Below are 19,994 nucleotides of genomic sequence, written 5' to 3'. Positions count from 1 at the left end.
TTCTAGTTAGAAGAAAACAGAAACCCATTAGCCGATAGACTGTTTTTGTTGTGGTGGTGGTGGTTTGGTTTATTTTTTTAACTTACAGTTTATGATAAAATTTCACAGCCACCTCCAGTGTTTTGAAGAGTATTACTGTCATGGGATTTGTGAAAAAGAGAAATGATCATTGATGGTGGCTTCAGGTGTGCTAAACAATAAAAACCTGTGAAATATTGTCAGGAAGGACAAGGAAGAGTCACAGTGCTACTTGTGCCAATGGATAACTAACTGTATGTGGATTGCTGAGGACCAGCCGTAGCTTGAGAGAGAGTCCCGAGGAAGGGGTGTTAGAGAGTGTTGGATGAAGGACTCAGTGTCAGGGATGGATGGAAGCTGACAGCTCTGTGTTCTGCTGGAAATAGCTTTCTGCTTGAGATCAGTCTCTCTTACAGACCAAATGCCAGTCTTTATTTTTCATAAGCTACTTCCTTAGGAATTACTTTTCAGTTCAGTGATTTAACCCCAGGTTCTGCTTTTGATTATCCCACAAATCAACATTTTATGACCTTAGACCCTTGACTCTAAAGCTAGAGCCACATGATGAGAAGCAGCCAGTTCTGCTCCTTGGGAGCTGGAAAATGGCTGCATTGTTCTATTAGATTATCACTAGCCTTCTGTTTTCCAACTCTTCACTGCCTAAGCTTGGCTGTCCTGGAACTTGCTTTGTAGACAGACTCTGAACCCTGAGATTTCCATGGCTCTGTCTTCTGAATGCTGGGATTAAAGATATGTGCTACCGTGCTTGAATCTAGAACATGCTCTGTTCTAGGCTGGCCTTGAACTCGGAGATGCGCTTGCCTTTCTCTCTCTCTCCTGGGACTAAAGGTATGCACCACTATTCATGGGCCTAAGTTTTTCATGGCTACTACTCCTCAAGATCCAGATCAAAAGCCTCTGTTTTCCAGCCTCAAGATCTGGATCATAAGTATGCCCCCCATTCCTGGATTGTAGTTTATTCCTGTTACACTGCAAGTCCAAACCATCCCTTGTTCACCTGCAAACACAATAAGCTTAGCTCAGTGAGATCTTGCCCTGAGACTAATACTCCCTAAATCTCTTTATCCCCTTCCTTATTATCTTTCTGACAAAGCTGACTCATTAGTGCAGCTGCCTCTGTTTTTTCAGCAAATGTTAGCACTGGAGAAGACCCATGTCCTGCTGCCTGTGCTCCAGGGGCAGGAACCCTGTCATAATGTCCCTATCTTGGCCATGCTGAGCCTGGTAGTGGATATCCCTTCCATTAAACAGAATAAACCACCTTCATGCTGGTTCAGTTCCCATGTCTAGATGCTTATTTTGCAGCTGAAAATAAATGCTTTCCAAAAGAATTTAGGTTGATGGTTACACATTTCCCCATGCCATCTTTGACAATTTTTATTTAAATAACAACGAAAATTTATTTGGAAATCTACTGTATATGACAAAATTCTGCACAAAATTTAATCAACACATCAGCATAGAAGGGCCAGGAGTCCTCACTTTTCCCTTAGAGACTTGCCAGTTAAAGTTTGCTCAGGATTGGGGTTGGTAGGTAGGGTCAGGTGTGTGTGTGTGTGCGTGTGCGTGTGCATGTGTGTGTTGTGTATATCAATTCCTTCAGTGGTGTAGTCACTCATATGCTGCCTATCCTCCAGTAAATAACCTCATATTCAAGATCATGCAAGCAACTTCAATTAAGTTCATAGCTCACACACAAAATAGGACAAAAGAAGAATATTTGTTGCAAGATGAGGGAGGGGGATGAAGGAGAGAAACGGGGATGGGAAATAGTTACAATTCATTATATACATCCATGTGTGAAACCATAAAAAGGATGTAAAATGAAAACCAAACAAATCAGTGCTTCCTTTTGGAAGTTGATTGATTTCTACCCTAGTATTTGGAGAAAGGAGAGAACGTAGAATGGTATAGTAAAGGGAGGATTGTTTTTCATATTTATTTTCACGATTACTTTCTGCAGTTCTTGCCTATTCAACAACTTCGGGAAAATACAGGCATTTGCCAACATAACACACAACTTCTGCCTCCTCGAAGCAGCCCTAGCTCTCACTGCCCTTGAGGCATCAAAGCTTGTACTTCCTCCTTTGGCCTCGTGGTCTCACAGCTCTCCATTCTGTTTTCTCTTTACCCACATCTCTACATGTATCTTTAACAGGCTGACTCGTTCTCACAATGTACGCTTTTAGTGTGTGACTGTATGTGTCTGTCATTGTGAACTGAATCACATAGTCTGTGAGTGTTCTATCTTTGAGCAAAATCCTTACTTTGTTACTTATTTCTTCTTTTAGATAGGGTCTTACTAAGTTGTTCAGTGTGGTTTCAAAGTCACTCTGTAGTTAGGCAGGTCTTGAATTTGCAATTCTCCAGCCTTTAGTTCGATTACCTTGCTTTGCCAGGTCAGCCTGTGAGCTTTCAATTCATCTCAACTATAAACAAGTGAATATTTCAAAGTGCATATTGACCACAGTAGACAAGTAAGTAAGGTAGACTGTGCTACATATATAGCTTTAAATCTGAAGACTTTAATTACTCACAACATAAGATCACACAAGCTCATTTGTTGATACATTTTACCCCAAACTACAAAACTTAAGATCCAAAATAGACATTAAAAAAAAAAATGCTTGGGTTTAAACCCAGTACCTTGGAGGCATTAGACAAGTAAATTACCATTAAGCTACATTTGTGTCCAAATCAAAATTTTCATTATTTCACCAGAGATGGTGAAACCCACCTATAATCCAATAATTATATAGATTGGTCTATAGTGAGATGAGAGAGAGAGAGAGAGAGAGAGAGAGATGTACATTTGCTTATGAACATCATACATCATTAATAAGCAGATAATACTGACTAAAAGTTATACTTGTGTCAAAAAATTCATCAAACATTGAAAACATACACAATACACAATCAGAATAAATTTTAATGCATTGTTACATCGATTTCTATTGAATATTTGTGTGACACTTGCCCCCAAAGAGCTGGTTAAAGTAGCAACCATTTATATTTATATTGTATCCTCACCTCCCCAATGTCAAAACTTAGGAATGATCATTAAAAACAGTAATTTACTCACTAATTTCCCCCAATACAGTAGGAATTTGAAAATAAATTTGTACATTTTTAACATGTATATTTTACTTTGCTATTTAACATTAAGGACGTGGGAGTTTATGATGCAATACAAAAATGGAGAAATACTAAAAGCACATTTGGAGCAAAGATGAAATTCAGCTGATCGTATTTCATAATATTCAAAGTATATTCTCTTAACTATATAGGTCCAACTTACCATATATAGAAATGTCCTGTGTAGGCTTTGGTTTGGTTAAAGCTCTGATTTTAATAAGCCTTCATTGACTGCTAAGCAATAGTATTCATTAGTAAAGTAAATCCTCTGGGAACATTCTATTATTTAGGTTAAATAAAATTTAAGTATTATACTTAAATTCTGAATTAAAAATATTTGATGAGCTTAGTTTATTCTTGCTATCATCACTCCTTTTCACCTCGTGTGTGTGTGTGTGTGTGTGTGTGTAGGTCAGAGACAGAGGTCAGGAGATGGTGTTTGATCCCCTGAAGTTGTAGTTGCAGGTGGTTGTGGTCTGAGGAGGATCTTGGGAACTAAACTCTGGTCCTCCAAGGAATGAAAGGTGCTCTTCGCCTCTGTGTCTGAGGAACACCTCTGTGTCTGAGGAGCACCTCTGTGTCTGAGGAAGCCTTGTGTTCTGAGACAGGGTTTGCTTTTGCGCTCAGTGAATCACCAGCCTGACTGGCCAACAAGGCCCCAGGATACTCATGTCGCTGCCTCTTTGGGTCTAGGTTTAGATTTTGATGTTACTAAACACAGCTTGTGAAATGGTTGCAGTGAACTCAAGTACTCATGCTTGCATAGCAAGCACCTTAACGACCAAGCCATTTTTCTGGCTCCTTATTCTATAAACACTTTTAGTAATACAACAATCTATATTGTAAAACTGTGAAATGCTGCAATATTTTTCTCTAGAGCTTAGCAACCCCATTCTAAGATGTACTACTTAAGGCTCTGAGGATATGATAAAAAAGGTCAATGCCAAGATATTGTATTTCAATACAATGAATATTGACATCAGTTATTATATTTTTTGCCCAAACAAATATATCACAAAATTAAATTACAGTTAGTGCTTTACTTAATATGTAAATAGATTTGATATTTAGTCCCTGACTTTCAGAAATTCCTTTCTAAAATGTTAAAAATCTGGTGAAAAATTGAAGAATCGTCACGTGCCTTAATAGCAATTTTAGGTAAAACAGTGAGATACAGTGGCTTGAGCTTTAACTGTGCAGTCCCAGACACAATGGTGCACACCTGTATTTTAGTTCTCTACCCATGAGTATAGGATTCTGAGATCAGTAATGAGTATTTTAATCATTCTCAACACTGGTCACACTAGAAGCAATACTACAACAGTATGAACACTAGAACAGAAAGCCAGGAGACTGATAATTAGATCACTATATATCCACAAAAGCTCAAAATTCATCAAAGTTATTTTGATGCATATCTCTAACAAGGAATCCGCTTTTTTCAAGGGATAGATTAAGGTTTATCTCATTTTTAGAGCACACTTCATTCCAACATGATCTTTCTTGGTGGAAATACAGTTAGTTTTCTGAGATAAAATTGGGAAACACAACAAAAATGTTCACAGGCTGCCTCCAAATTTACAAAAATCTTGATGCATCATTCCAGTGTATAAAACTATGAATTTTTGCAGTTAATAATGGAAAGAACACTTAAAATATTTTTGAAGCTCCCAAGTTTTATAAGATTATAAAGATCAATAAATATATCTACTCTTTCTTGAGAATTAAGTAGTGTTAAAAATGAAGTAATACTCCAACAGAGGCTAGTATTTTTCCTTTAGAGATTGGGGTTCATTCCAACCCAGTGTTTGATTAACTGATGTGCAATAGCTCGGCTCGGTGGCACAAAGAATGCTTGCTGCTTCCCTTTGGTAAGAACATCCACAACCTAGAACACAACCACAATAGAGCACATTAGAAAGCTAGCTCATGTAGTATTTCTAGTTGCTTCTGTGAATCACAGTTTCAACTTTTAAATGTTTCAGAAAGGCATAGGAAAACAAGGACTAGGCATAGGAAAACATGAATAAAAGCAAAATATATGCCCTGCGTTTGACTTATAAGTGAAAACAACCTTTTGGTATGGGTTCCTTTTGCTACAATCCTGAAACAATAATCTGATTTCTTCTGTGACTATATAAGATAAAAATTAATTTCATATGTGTAAAGTCATAAATGGTTCTCCATTTTTAATATATATATATATACATACATATATATATAAATATATATATATATATACATATATAGTACACATTTTTTTCTATACAAGTTTTTGGCTATAAAAACAGTTCAATAATTTATCATTGTTACTTAGTGGTGCTATTTTTTTAAAGTTCTTATGAATATATATTATGACATATATTTATATATTTAGTGACATTTATGTCATTCTTGCCCTTTAGTATATTTCTTTTTCTTTCCCTTTGTAATATATATATATATATAATTTATATATAATATATACAATAATATAATATATAATATATAAAATATATGATATATATTTATAATAATATATTATTTTCAAGATGGAGTCTCATCATGCAGTCCAGGATGTTCTGGGACTCACTATGTATTGCACTTAAACTCTCAGTAATTCATAGGCTTCTGCACTGTCTTTCAAAGTACACAAAAACTTCAAAACATCCAAGCATTTTACTGACTTTTTTGAAAGCTATTGGCTTTAACACAAATTACTATTTGTGATGTCTGAACTAATATGGAGACTAAGTTCACCGAAAAGGATTATCATCATACACTCATCAGCAGGTCCGACGTGTGAAATCTGAAATGGCACGCCGTCATCATTGTAGGAGGACCTCACGGAATGAGTCAGGGGACACATCAACAACGCCCATTTTCTATACGAAATTACCAGTTACATTCTAATCCATTCATAATGAGAGGGCTGCCGCCATTCCTTCAAGTTGCTGAAAATATACTTCCATGCTGCATGCCCAAACCAATACTATCATGGAACAATCAATACAACAAGGAAATTAAATTGAACTTTACCTGTTCTCTAGTGAACCATCGGGCGTCCTCTATTTCATTCTTGTCAACTTTAATTTCTGTAGACACTGCCACAGCTAAACAACCAATCATTAACGAAGAGGGCATTGGCCATGGCTGACAAGAGACATACTGAACATGGCCAACTTTGACTCCACTCTCCTCTTCCACCTCTCTCCGCACAGCATCTTCTATCGTCTCCCCTAATCAGAGGAGGCACAAGAACAAGTGGCGGTGTGAGCATGACTCGGACACTGGGAGCCCCAAACAGTTCAAACATTCTGAAACCACTCTGAAAAGAACCCCCACTGAATGACTGCTCATTCTAGAAGGGGATTGAAGAAAAGTATTCTGTGTATTCTATTTGCAAGTGTGTGACCACGAATCCAGGATCAAAATGCCTCAGGCAGCTTTCATTTCTTAAAAGCCACAATTTGAAAAGAATACACATGGAATGCAATCTCTGATAAGTGGATATTAATTAGCCCAGAAGCTCTGAATACCCAAGGCACAAATCGCATAACAAATGACTCCCATAAAGAAGTATGGAGAGGGTCCTGATCCTGGAAAGGATTGATCTAGCATTGGAGGGGAATATAAGGACAGAGAAAAAAAAGGAGGGAGGTGATTGGAGAATGGATGGAGAGAAGAAGGTTTATGGGACATATGGGGAGGGGGGATCCAGGAAAGGGGAAATCATTTGGAATGTAAACAAAGAATATAGAAAATAAAAATATTTAAATAAAGCCACAATTTGGCAATTCCATAAAAAAAAACCAACAAATTCTGCATGTATCATGTAACACTGACTAAATATTTTTAACGTTTTACTATCTCATGCACCACCACTCCTATGTCATTATTTCATGAGTTTATAAATGGCCAGTTTTTCCCTCCATTACAAATCTGTTTTACTTTGAGATATGGTTTTCTGTAGCTTATGCTGGTTTTGAACTTGCTATATAGCCGAGGCTATCCTTCATTCCTGATTCTAGTACCTTCTTCACTTCCCAAGAATTGGGGTGCCCTATGACATCCAGTTTTCACTGAAACCTTGAAACTTGAAATCAAAATGAAGTATTTCTAAACATTGTTTACTTGTGAATGAATGTTCTGAGTTTGTTGGAACTCCAAATAATAAAAAGACTTTAAGTAAAATATATTTGGGTGCTTAGAAATTTTAAAATTTATTAACAGTACTTAATGAGACATTTTTAAATATAATGTTTATTTCAAACGGATGGATGCATCTCCTATACACAAGTTCTTGTGTTTACTCCAAGGAGTACAGAGTGAAAAGAAGTCCTAGACTAGCGGAAGAGATTTGCCTGAGTACAATGACAGTACATGCCTACATTCAATGTTAACAAAGGCTAAAGCAAGAGAACAAAATAGACAAGGGAAACAGGTATCTACAAGGAAAAGAACAGGAACACTGGATGAGTGACGGACATTTTACAATGATGTTCCATTGGAAGAGCAACGGAACCTCATGTGGAAATGATACGGGCATCCTATTTCTTACCTCTCTGAACACAAAGTACCAACTCTGGCAACTGAAAACCCCTGCTGGGCCTGGGGGCACTTGCCTATAATAATCAATCGCAGCACTTGGGCAGCTAAGGCGCGAGAATCGACAAAAGTCGGAAGCTCGTCTAGGTTATAGATGAAAGATTCATTCATTGGGGAGTTGAGTCCATTGTTGTTAAGAGATATTAAGGAATAGTGATTGTTGCTTCCTGCTATTTTTGATGTTATTTTTATGTTTGTGTGGGTATCTTCTTTTGGGTTTGTTAAAAAACATTACTTTCTCCCTTTTTCTAGGGTGTAGTTTCCCTCCTTGTGTTGGCATTTCCCATCAATTATCCTTTGTAGGGCTGGATTTATGGACAGTTATTGTGTAAATTTGGTTTTATCATGGACTATCTTGGTTTTTCCATCTATGATGACTGAGAGTTTTGCTGGGTATAGTAGCCTGGGCTGGCATTTGTGTTCTCTTAGGGTCTGTATGAGGTCTGCTCAGGACAATCATAGAACCATTAGAAAGGGGGACACTTTTGTCTAGCACAGAAGTGTAAGACACCCAGATGGCTTGGTAAAAAGCAATGTGTAACAAAGCAAATGCTACATTTTAAATAAACAAACAACCTTACTTGTAAAAACCTGAAAGTGATACAATGCTTAAATTACATGATTAAAATACTTCTGAAATATTTTGGGATTGGCAAGATGGTTTAGTAGGCAGGCGCTTGCTGCCAGGCGTGATAGCTTAAGTCTGGCACTCACGTGGCTTAAGGAACAAACTGACAAAAGTTTTTCTCTGACTTCAACAGTACACATCTTTATACATACATGTACACACACTAAAGAACGCAGTATAAATTAATTTTTGTCTGTTTTATAGTACAGTACTTACTGAATTGTATATCTCATGTGCTATCTGTCTTTTAATTCTAAAAGTCAGTATGGGCTTACCAGGCTCGATAAATCCAGCAAGACAGGTAAACATGCCTGGGGGGAATCTCTTTTGCCTGCCTAAAAGACATCTAGTTCCATCTGGATGGATGACCTGCATAATTACGACTGGATCTGTTTAAAAAAGAAAAAAAAAAGACAAAACAGGCACACAGGTATCAGTATATAATATATATTTTATATAATATTATATTTTATTATATATTATTAATAATTATTAATATAATTAGATTCATTATATCTCTTATAAGAACAAGATTCCTGTTTATATGATATTCCTCCTTTCTGCCCCAGTGTGCTTAATAAATATCTGAGAAATTGCATAGATTATCTTCAGCAAGTGAAAGTATGATGATTTTTGCCGTCCTTACTTCCAATCTTAGCAACATTTACTCTGTGCTTAGGGTGTACTAGGTGCAAGTGTGTGTAAAGGATATATGGACATTGAAAATTGCATTTTACTAAATTAGACATTGTGGGAAGCCATCCTGAGCTATTCGGACTATTGCTTACTCATGGCCCTAAGGTGGTGGCTGCTAAAATATAAGAACAATTAACAAGAGCCTCTCCCGCGGGCATTGGTTTAGCCATTGTCTAGAAGATAACTGCAGAATGATCCTGCCTACATCATCTCCCGCTGACTCCGGTAATTACGGTGGAAGGAAGTCCTGAGATAACTGCGGCAGGCTCCGGCCTGTGCAAACACCTGTTGTCTCCACCGGAGGACCCCTATCTCCTCCTGCTGAACCTGCTAATTGCCCTTCCTTCCTTTGTCCTTGCCTTGGGGTACGCCCCTCCTGAAAGCCTTAAAACCTGTGTACCCCAGAACATTAAACGAGGCTTTGACACAACTCAGATTGGCTCGTCATTCTTGGTGCTTGGCCTCCCTCCTTCTCCCCCCCTTTTTGACCCGCAGGTAGCACCCCTTCGGAACCCTGGAATAACTGACCCGCAGGACGGGTTACAAGACATTGTCTCCCCCCATTTCATCCCAGTTCACTAGAAACTGCTTTAAAAGTGAGTGTGGTTTGAATCACTTAAATAATAACCCTTAGGTATCAGTCATCATCCTAGAAACTCCTCCTCGGGAGACGGGACTCAGTCATCAAACACCCCACTCCTCCCTGGCGACCGCGCCAGGGACTGCTGAATCAGTCCACTTCTCTCGTGGCTTTAAGCGCTAGATTATGGAATTTCTCCAGCTAGAGAAGAAACACAGCAGCAGCTAGGAGGAAAGAGGTATAGAGGACACAAGCCTGGATGAAAACCCCCTAGCTTTGGACCCCACGGCTGGGTAATGTCTCCAGCAGGCACTGAATCACTGGAGACTTTGTGACCACTGCCTAAGAGGAGTAAAATTGACTAGCTGTGAAATGTTGCAGAGGCAGGTCAATGGTTAATAGTGCTTGTGGCTCTTACAGAGGACCAGGTCATAATCTAGCACTCACACTCGGTGGTAAACAAATGGTGAATGCAGCTCAATGGTGTGACACCCTCTTCTGGTCACACTTTATTTTTTTGGATTTTTTTTTTTTTTCTTTTCCGAGACAGGGTTTCTCTGTGTAGCCCTGGCTGTCCTGGAACTCACTCTGTAGACCAGGCTGGCCTCGAACTCAGAAATCCACCTGCCTCTGCCTCTCAGAGTGCTGGGATTACAGGCGTGCACCACCACTGCCTGGCTTTCTGGTCACACATTAACACCTGCACACATGTATTCATACCTGTATGCACACACATTTTCTTTCGAATATGCAAACACACGCATGCACACATGCACGCGTGCACACTCACACTTTAAAGAAGGAAAAGTCTTACCAACTCTCGGGTAAGATGTGTTGTGGACGCCCTGGAGACTAGGACAGCTCTCTCGAACACACACTCTTTTGTAGCCACCTTCCTCAATGTTAGTCGCACTGCCGCAGGTTGGGCAGAACTTGTAGCGACTATGCCACGCAAGCACCGATCTAGCTTGAGCTACGACCCCTTTAGAAGGAAGTACAAATAGTTTTATTTCCACGAGAAGCTGGAGTTGTACGTAGTGACAGCGTTTTAAAGCAACAGCAAGCACGTACACTGTTTTCTGAATCACTGCTTGGTTGGTGGTTTTAGCATTTATCTTTATGATGTATCATCACCATTCAGCTTTATATTTTTGGTTTTAATCACTCTATTGCAATAATAATGCAGATAAAAATATACAGTTAGAAATCTTAAGTTGGACTACAGGGGTAGCTGAGTTTTGAAATACTTTTGTAGTATTTGAGAATTTCTTTGTAGTTCTGAAAAAATTTAAAATACAAAACAAAACTCCACAACAATCCATTTTTCTTTACATTTGTGATATTAGACTTGTATTTGGAGAAATATTACTTGGAAACCATTGGGAGCTGTCTCCATTTTCCTCAGTGTGTTGAGCCACTGATCGTCTGTGGAACGTAACTGGTTCTTAGTCCCTGCACATAGCATATAGCATACAGCACATAGAAGACAGCATAGAGCATATAGCATTTATTTGTAGTTATCTCCATTAATCATGCCCAATGGAATTTATCTTAGGATATATACACTCTGGTTCAAGCTATTATATTGCTTCTTCCAGGACATTATGACCTCACAGAACCAGTACAATTAAGGTCATTAGACTAGGAACATTTCAGAGGCCTGGTGAGTTTGCTTTCCTTAAAATATAATGCAATAACATTTAAAGTGGGAAATTTATTTACTAATAAAAATTATATCACTGATATCTAATGATACTTCAGGTATCATTAACTATTTGCCCATTACCTTAGGATAACTAGCCTAATTTATACCATAGTATTGAACATCTATCAGAATCTATATATAAAATATGTATTTAATATTTGGTATGCACTATATACCATTATTATATATATACCATTATATTATATGATATATATATATATACATATATATATATATATATATATATATGTGATATATATATAATTTGATTTGATATTCTCAGCAATCCTCTGAGGAGGAGACTGATTATTCTTGTTTTCTAGAAGGGGAAACTGAGGCATAGAGAAGTAGAAGGCTATATACTAATGTAGTTATCATTATTTCCTCACTAGTAAAATAAGAAAAAAAGAAACAGGGTGTTCATTTAGTAGAGGGACTTGTCATAAAGTTATACACATGGATCTAAATGCGACTTTGTTTTCTATTCCATTATTTCTTCCCCTTTCTGTCTCTGCTCTTTAATCTGTTCACTGGCCACGGTTCTACCATATAGGCCCTCACATTATCCATTCTTTCTATCTCCATTATCACCGTTTTAACCTGCTGCCTCTCTCCTCAGCCTTTGCAGTAACTAATCCACTCGTAACAAGGCTCCTGACCTCCACTCTACCTGTATACCTACGAGTCATGCTTTATAAAGTAGCTAGCACTAATCTTGTTCTTTCATGCGCCCCCCCCCCCCCGGATATTTCAAATAAAACTCATTTTCTTCTCCGTTCATTCTCTCTCTCTCTCTCCTCTTGCTCTCTCTTCCTTCCTTTCTTTTTCTTTCACTTGCCTGTCTTCCTTCCTTCTTTCCTTCCTCCCCCTCCCTCTCTTCTTTCCTTCCTTCCTTCCTTCCTTCCTTCCTCTTTTTAAAGATAATATTTAAAAGCCCAACAACAGAAAACAGAACAGCGAGGTCTTTGGCCTCATGCTCACAGCACAGCAGGGACTCACACATCATCTACAGAAGTACCAAACGAAACGACCACACCTGGATGTGAACTCCAAGGAAACCAACTGTGGCTGTCTGAAACTGCTGCCAGGACTACGTGGGCGCCCTGGAGGGAAACCCTGAGTGGGTTCTGACATTTCCTGCTCACTGGCACGCGCCACTCAGATGCTACCCAAACCCACAGCTCCAAGCAGGACTATTACCTACACAGGCAAGCATATTCATTCACTCATTCCTCACCAGCCTCTTTTTCTTTCAACTGCAGAAGAGCTGGCATTGGAGGGTGGAGAAAATAACAGTTTTCGTGTCTTTGTTTAAACTCCTCAGCAGGGCCAGGGTCTATACCGAGGGCAAACCACGCAACCAAACCATCCTCCTCTTCCTCTGGGACCCCTTCGGCATGGGCGTGCGAGCCTTTTCTCATTTCAAGCTCGACTCCGAGGAACACCAAAGTGATTTTCTCAGGCTGAGCCAGGTAATCCTTTACATCCGAGTAGTTCAGCTGGCAAAGTCTGACTTCCGGCTGCTGCGAGCTTTCTTTATTGCCTCCTAGCGTAACCAGGGGGTTCAGGTCTGAGAAAAGGATGTAAACTGTGGAAGGGTGACTCTCTTTAGCTTGCAACCAGTCAGAATTATTTCTTTTGTCACTCCTCCGGTCCAGTAGTGTTCTGCTAAAATAATTTTCGCACTCATCTATTTCATTGGTTAGAAACCAGGGCTTCTTCCCGCCTTTTGCGTTAGCTAACAAGTTAGCTATATGCCTATAACCCCAAAATACAGCAATATCCAGGGCGGTTTGCCTCGATTTATTGACAAGCGATCTGTCACATCTAGACAGAAGAAAAATGAGGAGAAAAAAAATAAAGTAAGTAAAACGTTTTTCTTGTATTTATATTAGCAAAATACACAAATAGTCCGGTTATTTAATGTTTTTTTTTTCTTTTTCTTTTTGTGTCATTTGGTTCATACTTCACTACTGAAGGTTAAAAAAAATCTTGTAACGATTGTAAGAAATAAAAGATTAATGACAGTACACCTTTAAATAAGATGAAAAAGTGTCCCTATATACTCGTAAAGAAATCAAACAATCTTTACCACGTTGTAATGAGATGCATACTTTTTATTTAAAATGAGAGGAATTAAATTCCTCCTGGGCACTATTTTTAACAAAATACCAAAGGGTTAACGTCTCAATTAAGAAAGTCTTGTGAAATGTAAGTAAATAAATAAAAATTTTAAAAAAAGTTGTTTCTTAACTGTAGCTCAGAGTTAGAGAGCTTGCCTGATATGCACGAGGCCTTGGATTCAATCGCTTAACACTGACCAAAAAAAGTCGCTTTAGTGAGAAATCAGGCCCCCTTTCATATAATAAACTGGACAGTGAGCTATTTCCTAGCCCACTGATATATGTCTACAGGAAAGTGTGAAAGGACAAGATGCCAGAAATTAAAACAGACACTTGATTAGTTGGTACAGGCCTAAGGTGTTTACCCTTTCTCAAGCAGAAACTGGACCACACCGGGATGCCCGTTCCTGGCAGCGTACATTAAAGCAGTCCATCCATTTTCAGAAGTCTCATTGAGAAGGGACGGAGAATGACTGAGTATCCCTGCTAACTTCGCGAGGTCTCCTTCTGCGGCTGAACTGTGGAGTTCAGAAATGATTTCCCTCTTGGGATTTCTTTTAACAGAAGACATTTCTTCCTTCATAAAAAAATATAAATAAATAAATAAAAAGGGAGAAAAACCTTATTGACAATTGCTTTTCGCACGAATGGAGGAACATTATTTAAATGCTGATCTTGGAAAGACAGTACGTTTCCAAACCAATACACCTGTCAAAAGATAATTCATAGTCAACTGTCATTGAAGTAGAGAAGGGGGGCAGACCCGGAGCACGGAGCAGACAGGGTTAAAGCAGAGAGAATTAGAGGCAGATGCTTATGAAGATGGTAAGTAGTATTCTGATTCTATGCTATGCTGTAGATGTCATCCCTCAAAGAAGTTATGGCTCCACAGTGACTCAAGAGGTTTTTAAAGCTTCACGTAAAAGCAATTTACTGGTTAATCTTACATAATTTTGCCATCCATATGGCACCGAGGTTTGTTTCTGGTGTGAGGTAGACTAGGTCAGGATTTATTTTAATTCATGTGATATTCCTGACTCAGCACCTTTCTTGACATTATCTTTGTCTGGTGGCACACTAGGTTATCCTTGTCGTGAGTTAGATGACAAGGCACTTCTGTATCTATTGTTGGATGAAGGTTCTGTTGGCCTCTCTATTGTCCTTGAGGTGGCTTAAAAATCACTAACGTTGTCTGCCCTGTTATGCAGTTTTGGCTGTAAACAAATCAAAGTTATGTTTCTTAATGAAATTCCCGATTGTGCTAAAAATATATAGATAAAAATATTTTTCTATTTTAACTGTTAACTTCAAAATATTCTTCCCTTTTAATACTGCAGGTTCAATCCAGAGCCTTGTCTCCTGGATTTTGAAACAGCAATGTGCCTAGTCAAATCCGCAGCCAAGTCTGCATAAAGTTGAGGAAAACAAAGGGTCCAAGATTAACTTTCTGATTTGGCATGTGCTCTCCTGTTTGTGTCTTCTGTTTACGAATAATTTAAAACTGCTTCAGGCAATCCAAGAAACCCCCGCTGAAAAATCTGTTCACCAATGATATTCGGAGTAACCTCTACATATCTCAGTTTCCTTCCATTTAGTGTATTTTACTTATTTGCCCCCTTTACCATATTGAAATCTTAAAACTCTTTAAAATATTGTAGTCCCCGTTTCGATATTCCAGGACTTTATTTAGAAGCAATGCTAAGACTCTTGCTTACTCCCTTTCTCTTAAATCACTTTCACAAACTCCAGTTATAGTTTCGCCAGCGAGGTTTACTTTTAATACCTCCCTGTTCCCTGTTCAGAGGTCATGGTTTCAGAGGTCATGGTTACTCCCTCAACTGCACTCACAGATCACCCTAGGTGACTTCAGCAATGCGCATCCAAACATGCTGTGTCATACACTACCACCAAGGCAATACATACATGCATAAAATATTCTCTGGACTATGAAGTCAAAGAATAAGCTTTCTCTTTAGCTTTCCCAGTACAAGTCATTTACTAATACGGCCATGGCTCCTTCCAGGCACTCTCGGAAGACCCGACCGTGGCAGCACTGCCTGCTAGCCATTTATTGGCAGGTTCTGTGGAAGGTGAGGATGGGAAGGTAATATAAAGCTTCGCCCAAATTTTCCAAGGCTATTTGGAGAGGTCAATCAGAAGAGACTTGGATTTTAAAGGAACTATATTTTAACCAAACCAACACCCATTTTTACTAATAAGTAACTTCATGCCCAAGAGCTACCCAGCACGGTTCCAACAGGCTACAACAGGCCAACATAGTAGACCTGTCAATTAGCCTACCCACCATCGTTTAATATATTCCACTCATTGGGGCTGTCCAGACCGATTTAACCCATTACGTGCATCCCAGAAAGCACGGTCTCTCCCAAAGGCCACAAGCCTTGAATAGTTACTTTTCTTTTATTGTAAGATTACTCCTTTCAAGGAGGGGACACCTCTGAAATAGTTTGTTTTAACCCCATCCAAAACTTAGCTTGGTATTTTAGCAGCCACTTGACGGCAGGCAGCGGCGGGTCGGAGTCCCGCGCCTGCGCCTTCTCTAGCCCGCGCCAGGCTGCACCATAAGCCCGCGAGGGACGCCCTGGATCGCTCGTCCTCGAACATCCCGGGGCCAACTAGCGCTACTAACCCAAGGGTAACCAGAGAAACCACGATTGCGACGGAAGATTTTGTGGCCGACTCAGTAGTCAGTTTTCCCGGTGCTGGAGGGAGCCTTTCTGACTTCCGGCGGAGGGCCACTATCCTCGCACAGCTTTATGGGAAATGTAGTTTAAAGGCCATCGACAGGTCCAGGCTGCAGATTTAAGGTGCAGGTTTGGTAGGGGTGGAAACTGGACTTCGGACTCCAGGTGCTGAGAAAGACCACTAATTCTTCCTCAAGATGGAAGTGTGTGGAGCAAAATGCTGGCGTTATGATAACGAGGTCTGTGGAAATGATTTTGTTTTCTGCTATTTCTCATCCAGCTCCCTAACTTTCCTCCAGACAATACAGTTCTGTGCTACTGAATTTTCTATACTGTCATTGAAATGTTAATATCTGATCACACATTAAATCAGGAGCAACCACTACATATGATTAGATCGATATTGCTTTTCAATTTTTATATTGATGTTTTAAGATAATTTAAAATATTAAAACAAAATTGTGATCTTTCAGTACTTTATTTTCTTTCAACTTTTCAACCTGCCTTTTCTTAAATCACTTACCACAAACTCTTACTGCACAGCTTTTGAAATTTACTTAGCTGCACAAGTCAATTAGAAATGTGGCCTTAAGCAAGTCTTTCATCTCTGTGAAAGCCCCACTTCACATTTTATAGAAAAATGCCACCATAGAGTCTGCCTACCTTATTAAGTAAGCCTTATAAAGGTATGTTTGGAGCTTCCATAATCCATCCTTGACTGTAGGTTTACAGAAGATAATGCATGAACAATTTTTGGGACAAGAGTTGATATCCACAATACAATACTCTTGCTTTTATCATTTTAATTTCCTACAATGCCATTCTCCAAAGTCTACAGTAATTATGTGACTCTTTGAATAGCTTGGTCTTTAGTGGTCTTCTAGTCCCCAAACCATGGAATGGTGCTTGTCTGTCAGCAACAACTGCAGGAGTATTTTAAGACTGGCCACTGCTTTCTGTATCTTCCAGGTCCTTTCTCACACTAAGGTTGCATATATCCGTTGACAGTGTGATGCTTGAACTGGGAATGGAACCCAGAGTCTCTTGAGTGCATGACAAATGTTCTATTATAGTCAACCTACTACCCAACTGCTTCTCAAAGTTTGCCCTGTTCTCCTATATTAGTTAGGGTTCTCTAGAGTCACAGAACTTATGACTTACTGTCTGTAGTCCAACTACCCAGCAACGGCCAGCAGCAGCTGTGGATGGAAATCCAAGGATCTATCAGTTGCTTAGTCTCACAAGGCAAGCAGACAAAGAAGAGAAAGAGCAAAGCTTCCTTCTTCCATTGTTCTTGTGTAGGTCTCCAGAAGAAGATATGGCCCAGATTAAAGGTGTGTGCCACCACGTCTGGATTTGGGACTTGCTTTGTCTCTGATGACCTTGAACTCAGAGATTTCCCTGTCTTAATATTCTGGGATTCATAGCTACTGTGCCTCAAGATCTCCATGCCAAATCCAGGTCACAAATTTGTATCTCCCAGCCTCCAGATTAGGATCACAGGTGAGCCTTCCAATTTTGGATTGTAGTTCATTCCAGATATAGTCAAGTTGACAGCCAGGAAGAACCACTACAGCAACTTTCTGTGGGTAGTTGTTTTGATTGGAAAAGAATGGCCCCCCAGGCTCATGTATTTGAGTACTTGGTCGAACTTCTTAGGAAGGATTAGGAGTTGTGGATTTGTTGGTCTCGGTGTGTTAATTGAGATTATCGGATTGTCAAACTATAAATTTTTTCCCCTAACATTTTTTTCTAAACCAGGCCTGGTGAAAGGGTGAAATATTCTCCCTTGCATCTCTCCAAGGCCCAGATTTGAGGAAACATGGTGCTATGGGTTGGGTTGGGTGGCCTTGTCCCATCAATCATTAGCTTCAGTATCAGTGTTTGTGACATCTGACTAGTTGGGGTAAGCTTGACACACGGATCTCCATCTCTGGCTGTTTCTCAGGGAGAAGGGGTAGGTTCTTGGTAATGTGAGGGGGAAGACCTATGAGGCCAGACCTCTCTCTATCCATCCAGAAGAAGTCAGCCTTCTGTGAGGTCAGGACGGTGCATCTATGGAATCGCAGTATAAGGCTCCATAAACTGAAAGTGTAAATGGGAATGTGTTCAGGTCCATTGGCCCTGGGTATATTCTTCAGCTTTTTTCTATTCTCTCCCAAGTGGCGTAATGTGCCATCTCTTTTTATCTGGAAAGCAACATGTCTCTTGAACAGAATCTAAGAATTGCTTAATTTGTAATGTTTGTGCTATGTATCCATCATTTGCATACAGTCTGACATATGATTGCCTCTAGATTCTTCTTGTGTCATATTTCTTATACCCACGAACTGAAACTTGCTTCTCTATCCCTTTATTTGGCTTTTCTTTTTCCTTCTATCCCTCTTTCTTTCCTTTCCTCCTGTCTCTTCTTCCTTCCTTCCTTCCTTCCTTCCTTCCTTCCTTCCTTCCTTCCTTCCTTCCTTCCTTCCTTCCGTCTCTTCTTCCTTCCTTCCTTCCTTCCTTCCTTCCTTCCTTCCTTCCTTCTCTTCTTCCTTCCTTCCTTCCTTCCTTCCTTCCTTCCTTCCTTCCTTCCTTCCTTCCTTCCTTCCTTCCTTCCTTTCTTTCTCCCCCTCTCTTTCTCTCTTTTCTCTACCTTGGTTGCTTCCTTTTCCTCTATTACTTTTACTGTCTAAGAACACTTCTCTTGGGAATTCTTCCTGTCTAGTTGATGAGAACTCTCCATAGTCAGGGTTCTCATCCTTGTCCCTGTTCTGGTGTCACTTGCTACATTCAGTGTGGCTCCAGGGATAGACTTTGTTCACTGCAGGAATGAAGAAAAGACAAAAACACAGAGACACAAGAAACAGGCCAGAAATGCCAGGATCAGGTGGACTGGGCTCCCTGATGGAGAAACACAGCACCAGAGAGCTCAGTGTGTGTTACATACAGTTAAAAGGACAGGGACATGCTGTTACTGCCTTTAGCTGAACAAAGAGGCAGGGTTAGCTCATCTCTGTAGGAGCCAACTTTGTATGGGAGCAGCCTTAAAGTCATCAATATCCAGGAGAGGTAAGCTATGGTGGACATTTTCTACACACACTATCAACATCTGCACCTGGACCACAGGAAGACTGTCCTATTTCTCTGAGCCTCAGATGGGGAGAAGGCTTTGCTATTTTTCCCATGGATCTGAGGATAGAGGGCATGATGGGACAAGCTCATGCCAACAAAGTACTTTAACTCAGCCCCTGACATACTTAATGGTTCCTTCATGCTCAGTAATATCTTTAACTCTCTCTATGACTCTTCATACAAGATAGTTTGACATGTTACTTCAAATGGAGGAGTTTCTATTTTCCCTGACATGAATCAACATGTGTACTGATAGGAAAGGAAAGCTATTACGAATTGAGAAATACACATATTAAAATTTGGAATATACCAGGTTGGCCCTGCCCTTGGAACCTTGGATTTAGCAATTTTCTTCTCTTGGAATAATCTTTTCCTAGATTTTAAATTATAAGACTCATTCATGTCCAAGTTCAGATGTTCTTTGAAGTCTTCCCTGGTAGCCCAGGTTACAGTAGCTAATAATTGTCTCCTCCACAGTCTCTAGAACCATTCGGGAAACAGGTACCTATGCATTCATGTGGAAAATTACCTGGGCTGTATTAATAGAGGTGGCAATACTCACTTTCTGGGGGTGGCACTGTTCTCTTGCTGTAATCCTGAATGGTCTAAATGGACAAAGGAAGCTGAGCAGAAACTTGCATTTTATTACACATTGTCTCAACAGTGAATGGCTTGTGATCCA

At 39.6% G+C, this 19,994-nt stretch overlaps 1 protein-coding gene across 2 annotated transcripts; it reads right to left on the bottom strand.

Annotated features, from left to right (window-relative positions):
• Positions 1–2,826: 2,826 nt before the first annotated feature.
• Positions 2,827–16,232, bottom strand: Nudt12 (nudix hydrolase 12). 2 transcript variants are annotated; one of them, XM_052193428.1, is made up of 7 exons: positions 16,144–16,232; positions 13,859–14,070; positions 12,608–13,197; positions 10,480–10,647; positions 8,665–8,778; positions 6,193–6,392; positions 2,827–5,062 (listed from the first exon to the last, which is right to left on the bottom strand). In XM_052193428.1, the coding sequence occupies exons 2-7, from the start codon at positions 14,062–14,064 to the stop codon at positions 4,952–4,954; spliced, it is 1,389 nt and encodes a 462-aa protein (XP_052049388.1). In that variant the 5' UTR covers positions 14,065–14,070; positions 16,144–16,232; the 3' UTR covers positions 2,827–4,951. The 2 variants fall into 2 exon arrangements, with proteins under 2 accessions (XP_052049388.1, XP_052049389.1); XM_052193429.1 differs by having other exon boundaries at positions 13,859–14,066.
• Positions 16,233–19,994: the final 3,762 nt, after the last annotated feature.

This window comes from Apodemus sylvaticus, chromosome 9 (assembly GCF_947179515.1).
Source record: "Apodemus sylvaticus chromosome 9, mApoSyl1.1, whole genome shotgun sequence".
In the NCBI taxonomy this organism is placed as follows: Eukaryota; Metazoa; Chordata; class Mammalia; order Rodentia; family Muridae; genus Apodemus; species Apodemus sylvaticus.
Note: the sequence above shows the minus strand (reverse complement) of the source record. Positions and strands in the feature narration are given on the sequence as shown.